General features: G+C 33.9%; 1 protein-coding gene across 3 annotated transcripts in view; it reads left to right on the forward strand.

Annotated features, from left to right (window-relative positions):
* Positions 1-16,114, forward strand: part of UBR3 (ubiquitin protein ligase E3 component n-recognin 3) — a 240,437-nt gene that overhangs the window by 59,235 nt on the left and 165,088 nt on the right. For all 3 annotated transcript variants that reach the window (XM_059394142.1, XM_059394144.1, XM_059394143.1), the window contains exons 8-11: positions 709-937; positions 7,476-7,655; positions 8,229-8,362; positions 14,254-14,340. In XM_059394142.1, coding sequence (XP_059250125.1) covers positions 709-937; positions 7,476-7,655; positions 8,229-8,362; positions 14,254-14,340 — 630 coding nt within the window. The remainder of the gene's footprint in view (positions 1-708; positions 938-7,475; positions 7,656-8,228; positions 8,363-14,253; positions 14,341-16,114) is intronic.

Here is a 16,114-nt window from a genome sequence, read left to right on the forward strand (position 1 = left end):
CTTATGATCATCATGTGGTTATGGCAAAGTGACACAGCCTAGTGTATGAAAAGAAAATAAATTATGCTATCCTTCTTCTTCCTTTTGTTTTTGGCTGTAGTTCTCCTTATGGTTTATATAGTAAAGCCTCTTTAGGAGTTATACTTTAATGAATAATGGTATTGTTTTATGTCTTTATACCTGGTTAAGAAAAGAAGAAGTGGTGTGTATGATACATAGAGTATTTATTTACTCAGATAGTGGTCACTTTTCCAGTCAAATAGGAGACGACATTTCTTTTGGAGTTTATCACATTGATTCTCTTGATTTTAATTATATTAAGTCCTCTGGTATGGTTTTAAGCTGAGACTTTAGATTTTGTTAAGGTAGATAGCACAGAACAAAGGTATCTACTTCGACATTAGTGAATTGATATATTTGTAACCAAAGTGAAAATTGGTATTTTTAAATCATGATATTTATAATTGTTCTAAAACTTTAATAATTTTAAATATCTATTAAATTTTTTTTAACCATCCAAGTATTTTGCTAATGTTTCAGACAAAAGAATGTGACTGCCATCATCATTGAAATCACTTTTAAAATTTCTGTGGGTGTCATCATAAGCTAAAAATAGCTCTAAAATGTTAATATAATATATTGGAAAATGTATTATAAAACTCAAAGTTAAACTAATATGTTTTTTTCTTCCTATTTAAAAATTTACAGGTTGCTTTCACAAAAACGTTTGTTCAACATTATGCTTTCATTATGAAAACACTGAAGAAAAGTCACGAGTCCGACACAATGTCTAACAGAATTGTGCATATTAGTGTTCAGTTGTTCAGCAATGAAGAGTTAGCCAGACAGGTAACAGAAGAATGTCAGCTGCTGGATATTATGGTCACTGTGCTATTATACATGATGGAAAGTTGCCTTATTAAAAGTGAGCTACAAGGTAAACTCAGAATTATTTCACTAGTTTTATTATTGGTATACTTTGTGTAACTAGTCTTAAAAACCTCCTTACATGGTTAAAATAGCTTTAAAAATATTATGAAGTAATACATCTTTGTTAAAGAATTTTTTGAAAATTTTCATCAAAATTTAAAGACCAACATTATTATTTTTAAGGCAAACTTTAAAATTACCTTTAGCTTTGTTATTCACAAATAACTGTTAACAGTTTTGGATAGTTCTTTTCTGTCTTTTTGTATGATATGAGTATATTTACAGATTCAAATAATACTTTAAAAATATGCTGCTCTATTGTATGTGTTGAAAACATGTTTTTTAATGGTTGCAGGTATTAATGTCATATGACTTTACCATAATTTAACCATTTCTTTATTAGTCATGTTCCTATTTTTTAATTATAAATTTGTATTATCTGCCTTAGACATTTTTATATGCCTATAGTTTTAAATTTAAAAGTTGAAATAAATCTTTCCTTTTTTCTTCTTTTCCCTTAGAGAGGTCTTTAGTTTTTTTCTTTTGTGCCCACTAGATGATTGATACTCCTCAAACTACTATAATATTTCTAGGATCTCCTCCCATTCTCATTTCACTGTGGTCTTTCATCTTAACTTTACCTCCCTGTAATAATTTGTTTTATTTGAGTATTTGCTGTGTACGGGGCACTGTATTAATACCATTTATATGTTGTCTCAGTTGAGTTTCTGAACAGTTCTTTGAGATTGGTATTATTACTATCCGTATTATTCCCACTTTAAAGATGAGTAAATTGAGACTTAGAGAAGTTAACGCATTTACCATAGGTTAGACAGCTAGTAAATGACAGAGCCAAGGTCTTCTTATCTCCTGATGTCTACCCTTAACCATGACACAACGCAGGTCCACATTGATAGTACTGTGTCTTACAAGTTGGCACATGGTGCTAAACTTTAGCAACATACCTGAGATCAAAGCTAGGACCTTTCCATTATCTTTGGAGGAGGGATCTTGTAGTTGAGTCTTGCTTTGTTTCACTGTTACCTCCTTTTGCATATCAGCTACTATTTTCTCTCTGTTTTCATGTCATCCATTCTCAGTTGACACCATAACCTGTATGGTCAGTGCGGTATGCAGTGCTTATATATGCTAATGATAGCTAGCTAAAATGATAGCTGTCAGCTTTTGAGCACTCACTATGTACTATGCTCTTTCCTCAGTACTCTGTATGATGTCATTTAACTGTGAAGTAGATACTGTTTTTTTCCATTTTATAGGTGAGGGAACTGTGGCTTAGGGAGTTGAAGTCAATGATCTATGGTTTTATAGCTGTAAATAGTAATGCTAGTTGTCTGAATTAAACCTGTACTCCTGCCCACTATGTAAGTCTGTCTTCCTGTTGTAGGTATAATGAGAGCATAATACATTATTTACATTAAGCAATATATCTCTTCACTTTTTTAAAGGAAAATTTAAAAGGTGCTTTGTATTATAGCTCTTCTGTTTTCACAAGATGACCCTTTCTTCTGAATATTCAGCTACATATATTATATATATTGCTTGTCCTTTTTTGAAATGGTATCTATCATAATCCATTTGTGTCAATGATATTCTTATATATCGAATTATATATTTAGAGAAAGACTTTTCCCTAAAAGAGTATTTTTAATTTATAAACTAGAAAACTTTAATTTTAAAAATTGTTTTGAATTTTTAAAGATATTATTTGTTTGAGAGAGAAAGAGAGGTAAGGCAGGACAGAGTGAGAGAGTGTCTTTAGTAGACTCCATACTGAGTATAAAGCCCAACGCCAGGCTCTATCTCATGACCTAGGCTGAAATCAAGAGTCAGATACTTAACTGATTGCACCACCCAGACCCCCCTAAACTAGAAAACTTTTAAAAGTTAGAAATATCTGCTCTTTTGGAAAGCATCTGGAGTTCCTTTTTCTTGACTAAATGGTTTAGCTATGCTAATTAGTTACATATTGTTTGTACTTGATCTTTAAGGAAGAATGTTTGAGAAGATGTGTTTCATTCTTATATTTTTTCTGTAGCCAGATTTCTTGAGTTTGTTTGTTTCCTTGCTTTTTAGTCACTCAGTAACCGGCTTCAGTCTAGTGTCCACTTCCACCATTTTGTTGCTCTCTCTGAAATTGTGACTCCACTGGTCTACATGTTCTACTTTTCCCAGAATGGCTCCAAGTAATGCTATTGTTCTGACATAGTTATTCATACAATCTCCTTTACTCTCAAAAGTGTCCCATTTTATACAGGAAATTATGGGATCACCCTTTTCATGACATACATGATGGGGAAACCTGTGGCCACTCTTCGGACCTTATCTTTACTGATTTTCAGCAGCATTTCACACTGTTGATTGTCTGTTCTTTCTGTGGCCCAAAGCTCTTTACTGCTTCTCCTGTTGATGTTGGTGTTTTTTGCACTTTGTCCTGGTATTTTTAAACTTTTTTTTTTTAAATATTTTTATTTATTTATCAGAGAGAGAGAGAGGGAATGAGAGTGAACACAGGCAGACAGAATGGCAGGCAGAGGCAGAGGGAGAAGCAGGCTCCCTGCCGAGCAAGTAGCCCAATGTGGGACTCGATCCCAGGACGCTGGGATCATGACCTGAGCCGAAGGCAGCTGCTCAACCAACTGAGCCACCCAGGCGTATTTTTGCTCTTCTCACTTTTCCCATATTTTCTAAAATCATACTGCAAAGTCTTATTTTTGCCTTCTGTATATACTTGCCTTCTAATACAGTTAGTCTATTCTGAAAATTCTTACACAAATTGAATTTTCTGGAAGCTAAGTAGCTGGTGGTATCATTGCTAAGATCTTTAAGTATAAAATGTATTTCTTCCAGCAGTAAGTTACATTATTTCTAAGCCTAGGTCTAAAATGGTTTTTAGCTCCCATGGTGTTTTGGTCCTCTTTTAAAAGTAGCGTTATGTTTCATGTTACATTTTTACTGGCTTTCTAAAAGCACCATAAACTTTCCTGTTTTTACATCAAGAGTATTAGAATAGGCTTTAAATATTTTGACCTACCTATAACTCGCTACAGATTCTACAGTAGGATCTCTATACTTTGTTTTTTTAATAAATCTATCTAGCTTTTGCAGAAATTTTCATTAGACAGTATTTGAAAATTTTGTCTATACTATTAGTAAACATAGAAGCTGATACAATGAGAATTCACATGGGCTCAGAAATAGCTAAAGATTAAATGGAAAAAACCTCTAGTAGTAAGGGATCACTACCTTACACTTTTACTTTGTTATATTTTCTTCTGTACCTTATTACTTTGTGATTCTAAATATAGCTATTCATATCCCTGAAATTTTATAATTTGTCTTATGAAACAATCTGTATAAAATGGAAACTTAAAACCATATGTTGCAGGAATGCCTGGGTGGCTCAGTTGGTTAAGCATCTGACTCTTGATTTCAGCTCAGGTTGTGATTTCAGGGTCATGAGATCGAGCCCCGTGGTGGGCTCTGCACTGGGTATGGAACCTGCTTAAGATTCTTTCTCTCTCCTTCTGCCCCTCTCCCCCACGCTCTTGCACACTCACTCTCTCACACACACACAAAACTAAAAAAAAAAACCCAACCCAAACCCACTCCCAAACCCCCAAAAGCCATATGTTGCATAGCCATAGGAATGTCTATAGATGTACTAATCCCAGATTGTTCTGTCCTGCATATTAAACTGTTTATTGAGCTGTATTCTTTGAATCTCTGCAAGTACCTCAAACACACAATGTCCACACCAAAAATTCCTTCTTATCGCTCCATCAAGCTTGCTTCTTTTCTATTATTGTGTGTGTGTGAGTGTGTATATATGTATGCGTATATGAGTACGCAAGTGTGTGTTTTGGTACCACTGTCAACCACCTATGCAGCTGCCCAACTTAAAAACCTGTGGGTCTTTTTTGACTTCTTCGTGCTCCTTGTAGATTTAATAAACATCATCAAGTCTGCATTTGAACCTTCTAAACATCTTTAAATAGCTGTTCTTTTCATCTTTACATCTTCATGCCACCGCCATAGTTTAAGCCATTGACATCTCTAGGCCTCATACCACTAGCCATCATCACCTTCCTTTGGTCACTTTCCACACTGCACTTCTGATCATGTCCCTGTCTCTCAACCCTACCCCCCAGTGGCTTGCCATCTTCTTCACATGAACTTCAAACTCCTGGAGCTGATTTTTAAGGCCCTCTGGCTTCATTTGTGCCATCTATCCTCTGCATTCTTTGTCCCAAAGATTGCATCCTTTTTTAATATTGCTTCCTCTACCTACAACACCATTTCCTCTCCCATCCCTGGTTTATTTGGCTGATCCTAATTCCTCCTTCATTCTTTAGATCTTAGTTTAGACATCACTTCCTAAGTTAGAGTCTTTTCCTGAATTGTAGACTAGCTGTATTTATTCTTATGACTTCTTGTACTTAGTTTATGATAGCCATATCACACTGTCTTATATTAATCTCAGTGGAGAGACTGTATAAGTTTTGACTTATTTATTCTCAGAACTTAAAAGAATACCTGGCCCTCAGTAAATGCTGAATAAATATTTGTTGATGAGTAAATCTCAGTTGGGGAAAAATAGAAGTCCTAGTCACTTTATTTTACTAAAAGTTCCAAGGTGTTTTTCATAAGAACAATAGTATTTACAGCAGTGCCAGGAAAGTAGTCATTTTGATTTATTTTATTCTGCTTATTCATCTTCTGGTTTCAATTAAATAGAACAGTGATTTTCAGTGTTTAAAAAATTTTAAATTCCATCATCACTGAGCACTGTCCCATTAATATCAACTGCCCACCAACTCATGGTGGCAGCAGTTGTCAGTCAGAGATGGCTTTCTAATCTCAGGTGTATGTGGTTTGTAGAAGCCCCACTTCTTCATTCAGTTACACTCTCTCTCCTATTGAGAGGCACTAAAAGAGTGCATACTTAACTTTGTGGGTCCTGTTCTTACATACTATTAAATTTAAGAGTTAGGTAAAATAATTTCATGGACTGAAACCTAAATTTAATGTATGGAAAATTAGAAGTACAATAGAAGCCCCTTCACTGATGAGTTTATTTTTATTTTAAAAAATATTTTAAATTTTTAAAAAAGATACTGTTTGTTTGTGAGAGAGTGAGCTCTTGTGGTCAAGAGAGAGACAGAGAGAGAGAGCCCACACCAGAGGGGGGAGAGGCGAAAGGAGAGGGAGAAGCCGACTCCCCACTGGGCTCCATCCCAGGGCAAGACCCTGAGATCAGGGCCTGAGACGAAGGCCAATGCTTAACCCACTGAGCCACCCAGTGCGCCCCCACTGATGAGTTTCACAAGTAGATGGTTAGTTGAAAAAGTTGGTTAAAGTAAGTTATCATTAAAAAATGATACATGTATTAAACAGTGCATTTTAACTTAAAATACAGAGATGCTTGTTCATTCTCTAATCTGTTAATTTTGGGCAAAGCATTTTTACGTTTTGGTTTCCATGTCTGGAGTTCTCCCTCATCACTTCTGTAAGGCATCATCTGTGATTTCCAGTTTCAGTTTCTTCGGAGTTAAAACAAAAAATCTGTATAAAGCAATCTGAGTGCAAAAATTCTAGGTTTTTATGATTTTTCTCTAAGATTTTTAGCATTTTCTTAAGACATTTTTATTGTCTCTCAAAAGCTTATGATTCAGTTTTTGTCATACCTGTCTTTATATTTCATCAGTTTATGTACTTTTAATTTAAAATTTATAACAAAACAGTTAGCGTGAACAGAAACAAAATGGACTCTGGATAAGCATATATCTTGGCTCATGTACTACGGAGCAGGTTACTAGCTTTGTGCGTTCTGTATGTTATGGGTATTAGTATGTTTTACATTAGGAATGGGGGCTCATTTGTCCAGTGAATTAGTTAATTTGGACTAGATTAAGAGAGCTAAGGCATATATGCTGTAGCTTCTAATAGTAAAGATTTGTACATAGCTAATCTTTCCCCACACACAATAATATAATTAAACTTTAGGATTTTTTAAAAAGGCTTAAGTTTATTTATATGTGTATCTTTCATTTTTGGGATACTGTACTTGCTAAAAAGTTATATTCACATATTTTTTGAGTAGAAGAAAGCAATTATACATCACATACAGATAGTTTGGTAAGATGGAATGAGATTAATCTAGGGATAAAATATTTTATTGATTAGAACTGAAGATACTGCATTATGTTTTTAAAATCAGGAAAATAATAAGGTTTTATGAATATATAGCTAGCTCAGTATCATGTAATATGTTACACATGTGGTCATAATTTTTATAATGATGTGCTTAGTGTTATATTAATGTTTCATTTAATTTCCTTAAGATATGTGTCTTTCCCTCATTTTATAGATGGGGAAATTGATTCAGTGTCTAAGTAACACACCATATGTCTGGCTGGAGTTTGAATTGAGATATCCCCGATTCTAATGTATATAATGTGTATCATTGTTAAAGTTTTTGTTTTTTTAAAACTTATTTATTACTGGGCTGTGTGTGTCTGTTTTAGATGAAGAAAATAGTTTACATGTGGTAGTGAACTGTGGAGAAGCATTACTGAAGAATAACACTTATTGGCCTCTTGTCAGTGATTTTATTAATATCCTTTCTCATCAAAGTGTGGCTAAGAGATTTTTGGAGGACCATGGTTTGTTAGTTACGTGGATGAACTTTGTATCTTTCTTTCAAGGTATGAATTTTACTTTTTTGTTAATTTTTTTAGTTTACAAAATGCCTAATGCAAGACGATCTAATATACTGATTAAAAGATAAAAGCACATCATTCAGGTTACATGTGAAGTATCTCATTTTAATTAATATTTGTAAGTACTTTAATCAGTTGTTCATGAAAATATATCAGAGTTATGAAAAATACCAAATTATTAAAAAGGAAGCAGGAGTGTAAATCCTATACTTTAAATCATTAATCTAGAAATTTCTAATTTATTCTTCAAGAAAGATTTATAACTTTTTATAAAATTTCAAATAGTGTCAATTAAAATAGTTTTGACTTTCTTATTTAACATACTCAATTATGTTATATAAGAGACAGTTCACAAAGTGTTTCTAAGAAAACCTAGTTTGTGAAAACTTCTAAAAGGACTAGATTATTTTACTTTATTTATTTATTTCTCTACATATCGTGTCATTTATGCCATTTGTGTGCACTGAGTGTTTGGTACTAGGAAGTATTTTACTTGATTTTTAATATGAATACTTGCTTCTATTTGGCAAGATTTATATCTGCTTTAATTTTTGCAAGGTATGAACTTAAACAAGCGAGAACTAAATGAGCATGTGGAATTTGAGTCTCAGACCTACTATGCTGCCTTTGCTGCTGAACTTGAGGCCTGTGCACAGCCAATGTGGGGGCTCTTATCCCATTGTAAAGTTAGGGTATGTTGAAAATATTTTTGTTAATTTCTGTCTTTACCTTTAAAAGAGTGATTTAAGAAAAAGATTTGTGAAAACATTGATTTGTTTACTCATATATATTAATGGGCAATGTTTAATTGTAAATTCAGCTCTGTGAACACTGACCTGAGACATTAACTACTCTTCTTTGGCAAGTTGGAGTTCATTATATTGTCAGATCCTTGCAGCCTTTCCTTACCGTGAATAGTCTTTGGAGCTTTAGAAGTCTCCACATTTATCTTTATTGCTTTATTTTATCCATTATCAGTTAGTTATCTGTTGCTTCTTGTCTTTAAGGAATGAGAATAGTTCTTAATAACGATTACATTTTTAAGATTCCAAGCACAAAATTAGTTTGCATTTCATACAACCTCCAGCTGTTTACCAAAGGAATCTTAAGAGTAGCATAGCTGCAACATTAATTCTTGTAATTGGATAAGAAAATGATCATTTGTAATTGGATATACTTGCGTCTTTGTATACAAATACAGATTTTACTTCTGCCTTTTTAAAGTAGTGGTTTAATGGATCTCCAGAGTCCTTGGATGATCCAGAAAAATGGAATTTCCTGACCCTACTAAACTAAGAACTTGACTGAGCTTTTGCTCTATGGATCCCATGAAGACCAACTGGCAGCATGTATCCATAAGCATGCTGGACCAGATTTTATAGTGGAAATATTTTGAAGTCTTGGATTCTTATCTTGGGTCTGCCTTTTTCTATTTATATTGCTTGGTCAACTCACTTAAAACTATTTGACAGTCTCCTTCTTTCTCCTTGTTTTTGAGAAAGCAAAACAAAAGAAAACAGAAATAGGACCCTGAAGCCTGCCCTTCACAGGGTTATTATGAGGCCCTCCTCCATATGTGCTTTAAATATATGAGTCCCTTTAATCAGATTTATATTTTCTCTCATGACTTCAGCTCTTCTCCAAATGCATGTGACTTACAATTTTGTTAGTCTAGCCAGGTTCAGATTTCTAGCAGCTCTGGTTATTCATGTAAATCTCATAATAGGTACATGGATTTTCTCAAATCACTAACTTATTAAATTCATTGGCCCATACTATATCCTTTATGTTATTTAATGGTGTCTGAAAGTATAGTTATCTAATACAGAAACTTTCTGTCCTTGCTGTGCCAGTTTTATTCAACCTGTAATTAGATACCATGAAATTTCTCTTCTACTCCAGAAATCCTCCCTACCACTTCTTTCCTGTCTTTTAATTTATTTCCTTATATCTTTAAAATCTGGGTTGTTAAGATAATTTAACTGGGTTTCCTGCCTCTAAATTCTTCCTACTCTGATCTGTCCCTCCCAGTACTGAAATTACCTTTCTAAGCTCTGTGCATCTTTCTCCTTTGCTTAAAAAATCATTAAAATTCTTATCAGTCTACAGGGTAACATCTGTGTTTCCTATAGAGACATTTAAGATCCTCCATCATTTGCCCTTAACTTCTCTCTCTCTCTCTCTTTTTGTAAAGATTTTATTTATTTATTTGACAGAGATCACAAGTAGGCAGAGAGGCAGGCAGAGAGAGAGGAAGGGAAGCAGGCTCCCTGTCAAGCAGAGAGCTCGATGTGGGGCTCGATGTGCGGCTTGATCCCAGGATCCTGGGATCATGACCTGAGCTGAAGACAGAGGCTTTAACCCACTGAGCCACCCAGGTGCCCCTTAACTTGTCTCTTATAATTCATCTTCCATTTATACCACTCTATCTTTCTGTATGTCGTCACTGGATTGAATACCGTTTTTCAATATGTGGTATCGCTCTCTTGGTACCTGTGCATTTGTTCAAACTAATCCCTTTTGGCTTATGGTCTGTCATTCTTTCTGCTTATTCTTAGATTAGAATCATTTTGGAAGCCTTTTTTAAGTTTAATTTAATTTTTTAATTTTTAATTTTTAATTTTTTTTCAGTGTTCCAAGAAGCTTTAAGAATACATGTGCCTAAGCTCCATTTTCGGAGATTTTGATTTATTTGAGTGCAGAAGGACCTTGGCAGTGATTCTAACCAGAGTAAAGAACCACTGGTGTTAGTTCTATAAAAATGCTATTCAGCTGATATGTAATCTGCTCATTTAAGTTCTTTCAGTCAGGTTTATGATTCTAGTTTCAGTGCTTTCAGAGTACTTTGTTTAATTTCCACTGTAGCATTTATAAAAACAACAAAACAAAATAAAGCCCTGTTATATAATAAGAGGTTCATTTGTTCATTCACTAAAAAAATTTTTTTTTGTTTAATGCTGTTCTTATGCCAGACACTATCTGGACACTATGTAGATGCTTAGGTTTTGATGTTAAGCCAGATAGGCATGGTCCTTATTTTCATGGGGCAGTCTGATGGGGGAGATAGATGTTAAGTAGGTAAACACACAGATTCAATATGTAAGTGCTCTGTAGGAGAATAACAGTTTGCTCTGAGAGTAATGAGTGTGGGGGCTGATTTCTTGTGCTCAAAAGAGAAGTCAGGACTAAGATTATAAATTTTAGACCCTTGGTAACATAAATGGTATTTATCACCAGGGGGGTGGGATGAGATCAAGTAGGGAGAGAAGTGAACCCTGAAGAAAGAACTAACACTGCAACATCAGAGATAAGGGTGCGGAGAAAACCTAGAGGAGCACAGTATCCTATAAGCCAACAAAAGACAGTGATGGATCAGGGAGGTTGATATGATGTTAATATGAAAAGATCAGTATTTTAGGAGGATTGTTCTGACAGTTGTGTTTAAGATGAATTTGGATTATGAAGTTGGGTTTATGTTTATCTCTGATAATGAACTCATTGTTTCTGGGTAGTTTAATTTTTAGCTTTGAAGGCCAGGATTGCAGTATGTTATGGTTCCCTTAACCTAAGAAGTGAAGAGAATGGAGAAAGCAACCCCATTTAAGAGAATCTGAGAGAGTAGTTTCTCAGTTAAGGGAGTATTTAGTTCCTAATTAAGACATTCTCTTGATGAGCCCCCACATTCTGCCAGACGTTGTTCTTTACACTGTATTCTTTGTATTATATTCTTTATCTAGTCTTCATTGTATCTCTTATAAAGTAGATAGTATCATCTCTTTCCTGCAGAAGTTAAATAACTTGCCCACGTTCACACAGCTGTTAAGTAGAAGCTGAGTTTGAAAACAAATCCATCTGATTTCAGCTCTTTCCCACTTTGCTGTAATTGTCTGTTAAAAGCAAGATTGTCTAGAGCTTTTTAGCAATACTGTTGTTGGGTTTTAGAAATGTAAGCTAGAAGAAAGACTATTAAAGTAAAACAGCTGTTTTGTTGTTTCTATTCTCTAATTAAAAGAGATAAAACTAAAGGATTAACAATAAAAATAACTTCACCTGGTAGCTTACTTTCTTTGTATGATTTCCCTAAATGCTGTTTGGTTCTTGAAAATGTTAAGAGCTAGTTAAACAACTAATACTATATCGATAACAGATTGGATAAAGGGATGGGACATTTCCAGAATCCTACTAGTTTTTGCTTTCCTAACAAAACAAATAAGCTGTGAAATCCCCATCTAGTGGCAGCTTTAGGTAACTGACCCTTTGGAGCACGTAACTGCTTGTCACACATAGTGTTAGACTATGACATGGAGCATTTTACAAACATTATTTCATTTGCTTCCTTCACAGTATTAGGAGGTAGATAGTATTATGTCCATTTATGTCCATTTTTACATATGCATAAACAGACTGAAAAGATTATACAACTAGTAATGTGCACACTGCATTTTTTTGGATGGGTGTGTTAGTGGTGGGAGATGGGAGAAAGATGATCTGGACATCATTATTAAATATATTTAGGAATGGAATTAACTGGTCACTATTTTAAAGGCTCTTGATACATGCTTTTCAAATTTTTCTACAGGAAAGTCATATCAGTTTGTATTTGTACCGAAAGGGTTTTATGTTACCCTTTGCCCAAACTCTTGATAAGACAGGAGAACATTTGGTTTTAAATTTTTCTTTACCTGTGACTTATCTGCCACTTTAGTTTGGTTATGATACATTATTTATGGTAATTTAATAGTGCCATTAAATTTTTTCAGTAAGAAATTAGGAAACATAATGTATAAAATAATATTTTTTAAAGATAAATTTCATATAGTATAGATTGAAACAGGGTGAGACTCTTGGCAAAGAAACTAGATAAGTGATATTTGGTCTGGATGGTAGTGGACATAAGATGGACCTGCAACCTGCATGATAATATATATGATAGAATAATGAACAAGACAGGAGACTGAGCAGGATGAAGGAGAAGGCAGCAATGGGAAACTTAGCTTTCTTTAAAGCACAGAATAATTATATATATAAAGATTTTAACCTACTTGACTTGATGTAACCTGCACTTTTATTATACATCAAGGCCAAAAGTGTCTTCTTTTAAAAACTTTTTTTTATAGATTTCAAATTTATACAACCTAAAATTCTATATTTTAACCATCTTAAAGTATTAGTTCAGTCATATGGTATATTCACAAAGCTGTACAGCTGGTACTACAAATTCCCCACTAATAACCCATCTCCTAAAGAAACCTTATACTTCCCAGTCCCAGTCTGCTCTTATTCCCTAGAAACTGCTTTTCTCCCAACTGTGTCTATGAATTTGCCTAATCTAGACATTTCATATAAGTGGAATCATACATTATATAGCTTTTTGTGTTTGTCTTCTTTTACTTAGCATAATGTTTTCATGGTTCAACTATGTTATAGTGTGTGTCATTTCTTTTTAAAGCTGAATAGTAATCCATTGCGTAGATGTACCACATTCTACTTGTCCATACATGGGTTAATGCCAGTTTTTAGTTACTGTGGATAATGCTGTTGTGAACATTAGCATGTAAGTTTTCATGGGAACAAATATTTTTAATTCTCTTGGGTATATGAGAGTAGACTTGTTTGGTCATATGGTAACTCTGTGTTTAACTTCACAGTGGCTGTACCATTTTATATTTCCACTGGCGATGTGTGAGGGTTCCAGTTTCTCCACATCTTGTCAACGCTTTTTATTTTGCATTAAAAAAAAATAGAGCCTTCCTAATAGGTGTGAAGTGATAGCTTATTGTGGCTTTGATTTGCACTTTCCTAATGACTGATCATGTTGAACATCTCTTCATATGCTTATTTGCCATTTGTAGATCTTCTTTGGAGAAATGTCTATTCAGATCCTTTGCCCATTATTATTTTTTTTTAAGAGAGGCTATCATGATTTATTTTGCCATTTAACTTAATAGTTTCCTATTTCAGTGGCTCAATTTCTCCATAAAACATTCTAATTTTCTTTCATATCACCTTCGAGTGGCACACACTTTTCTTTTTAGCAAGCTAAGATATTCACAGGCTGCTCATAGTACTTAAATGTTCTCTGCTCTTTTGTTGGTCTGTTTTTTTTTTTTTTAATTGTGGCAAATATGTAAAATGCACAGTTTCATCATTTTTAGATGTGCAGTTCATTGACATTAAGTACATTCTCTGTGTTGTGCAACCATCACCACCATTCATCTCTAAGACGTTTTCATCATCCCCAAAGATGCTGTACTTATTAAACAGTTAATATTAAGAAACTTATAATATTTTTGGAATCTCTTTGAATAGAGCTTGATATACATCACATAAAACTATTTCAGCTTTGATTCATTTCTAAGAATAAATTATATAAAACATAACATGCTGTGTTTTTTAATTTTCCTAATTGTCTCTGGTTGTTACTATTAGTTTGTGAAACGATTTCTTAAAATGGCAAATGTGGTCTTTTGATTTTATATATATTATGTTACCATTATATGTAATTTTCATGTATTACATATAATTTGAAGTTGAAAATATCCATATTTATATAATGTAAAATTTGTATAACTTATTATTTTAGGAAACTCAAGAGTATACTCGAAATGTTGTTAGATACTGCCTTGAAGCTCTTCAAGATTGGTTTGATGCTATTAACTTTGTAGATGAGGTATGTATATTTTTGACATATATAAAGGCACTTAAGAAAAGTGTTACATCTCATTTAACTGAAAATAATGAATATCTTTTCATGGGATAAGGCAAAGAAGTTAGGAAGAGGATATTACCATTAAGTTTAAAAAAGGAGAGGTGGACGATCAGTTCTTTGACATTTATGAGATTCTGAAGTGTACTAATCATACTTGCTTATAATTCCTTTATCTGTTATGAAGGGTTTATGTCTCCATATTTCTCAGGGGTAAAAGTTAGTTTCATTTAGAGGGGTTAAAGTGACAGTGCAAATGTGGATAGGATAGGAGAGTTTAATGGAAAGGGTGTTACATCTTCATTAATTGGTCAGGGTTCTGTGGGCTTGAACAAAGGTGATTGTTATTAATAATGAGCTGAGAAGAGTTGGCACAGAACATACTCTGTATGAATTAAACAAGGGCTTGCTTGTAAATAGCTCAAGTTTTCTCTCAGAAGCCCCTTTTATTTCTTTTATAAAGTGGGTTCACAGTATGCCATATGCATAAGGAGGGCCGTGTTTCAGACCACTCCAACTCCCCCATCTCATTTCTGAATCCTGGGCAGATGGAACTCCTGCTGTCTGTATGTCTGTCTCTCTCTCTTTCTCTCTCTTTTTTGAGGGTGGGGAATTTTTTTCTTTTTCTTCACCTTTCTTTAAAAAATTTTTTTGATACAGTCACAAACTTACTGAAAATTTGGAAGTGGAGTACAGAGAACTTTGTTTTCTTGAACCATTTGACTTGATGCCCATTACTCTCAAATACTTCAGTGTGTACTTCCTACAAGCAAGGGCTTTGTCTTATACAACCAGATACAATTACAAAAATTAGGAAGTTGACGTTAATGTATAATTACTGTCCAATCCTTAGAATTCCTTCATGTTTTATAAATTGTACACTGTTGTCCTTTATAGCAAAATCATCCTATTCTGAATCCCATGTTGCATTTAGTCATCATGTCTCCAGTCTCCTTCTGGGACAGTTTCTTATTTTGAAGAGTACAGCTAGCTCAGTTATGCTATAGAACACCCCTCAGTCTGGGTGTGTCCCATGATTAGATTCAGATTATGCCTCCATACATACTTTCAACCTGTTTTACTCCTTTGCCCTCTCTAGGATTAGTCACTCAACTGGAACTTCTCTCATTTCAGTTCTCATTTGTATTTGAAACTTAGGAGGTATTGTTGAAATGGTAGCATCACTAAGACAATGCTTTGAGGAAGGGGAAAACACCATTACACACAGAGGGTTACACACATGAAATTAATTGTTGAGGTCAGGGGTGGAGTTAAGGACACTTAGAATCATGTATGGTATATAGAGCAGCTGAACTCGAGGAAATAGTAGATTTATTTTTCACACAAATATTTTAGGAATTTATTGAATATTGGAAAGAATTTAAAGGGATTTTTAATAGAAGAGAAAATAAGCATAGAACTTAAGGAATCACACAGTATAGTTTGTTTTTTAAGGTATTTTCAAAGTTTTTTGTTTCTTAAAGTGCTTTGGCATATTTGTTCCTCAAAACAACCCTTTGAAGTAGAGAAGGTATTATCTCCCCCCCACCCCCCACCTTTTTGTACAATGTACAATGGAGATGCAAAGATATTAAATGAATTGCCTATAGTTGCATAGCAAATTACTGGTAGTTCTGAGTCTAGAGCCCACATCTCTTAATTCCTTGTCTGGTAGTATTTCTTATTCTTTCTTTCCTTTTTTTTTTTTTTTTTCTTAAGATTTTATTTATTTGAGAAA

This window comes from Mustela nigripes, chromosome 3 (genome assembly GCF_022355385.1).
Source record: "Mustela nigripes isolate SB6536 chromosome 3, MUSNIG.SB6536, whole genome shotgun sequence".
Classification (NCBI taxonomy): domain Eukaryota; kingdom Metazoa; phylum Chordata; class Mammalia; order Carnivora; family Mustelidae; genus Mustela; species Mustela nigripes.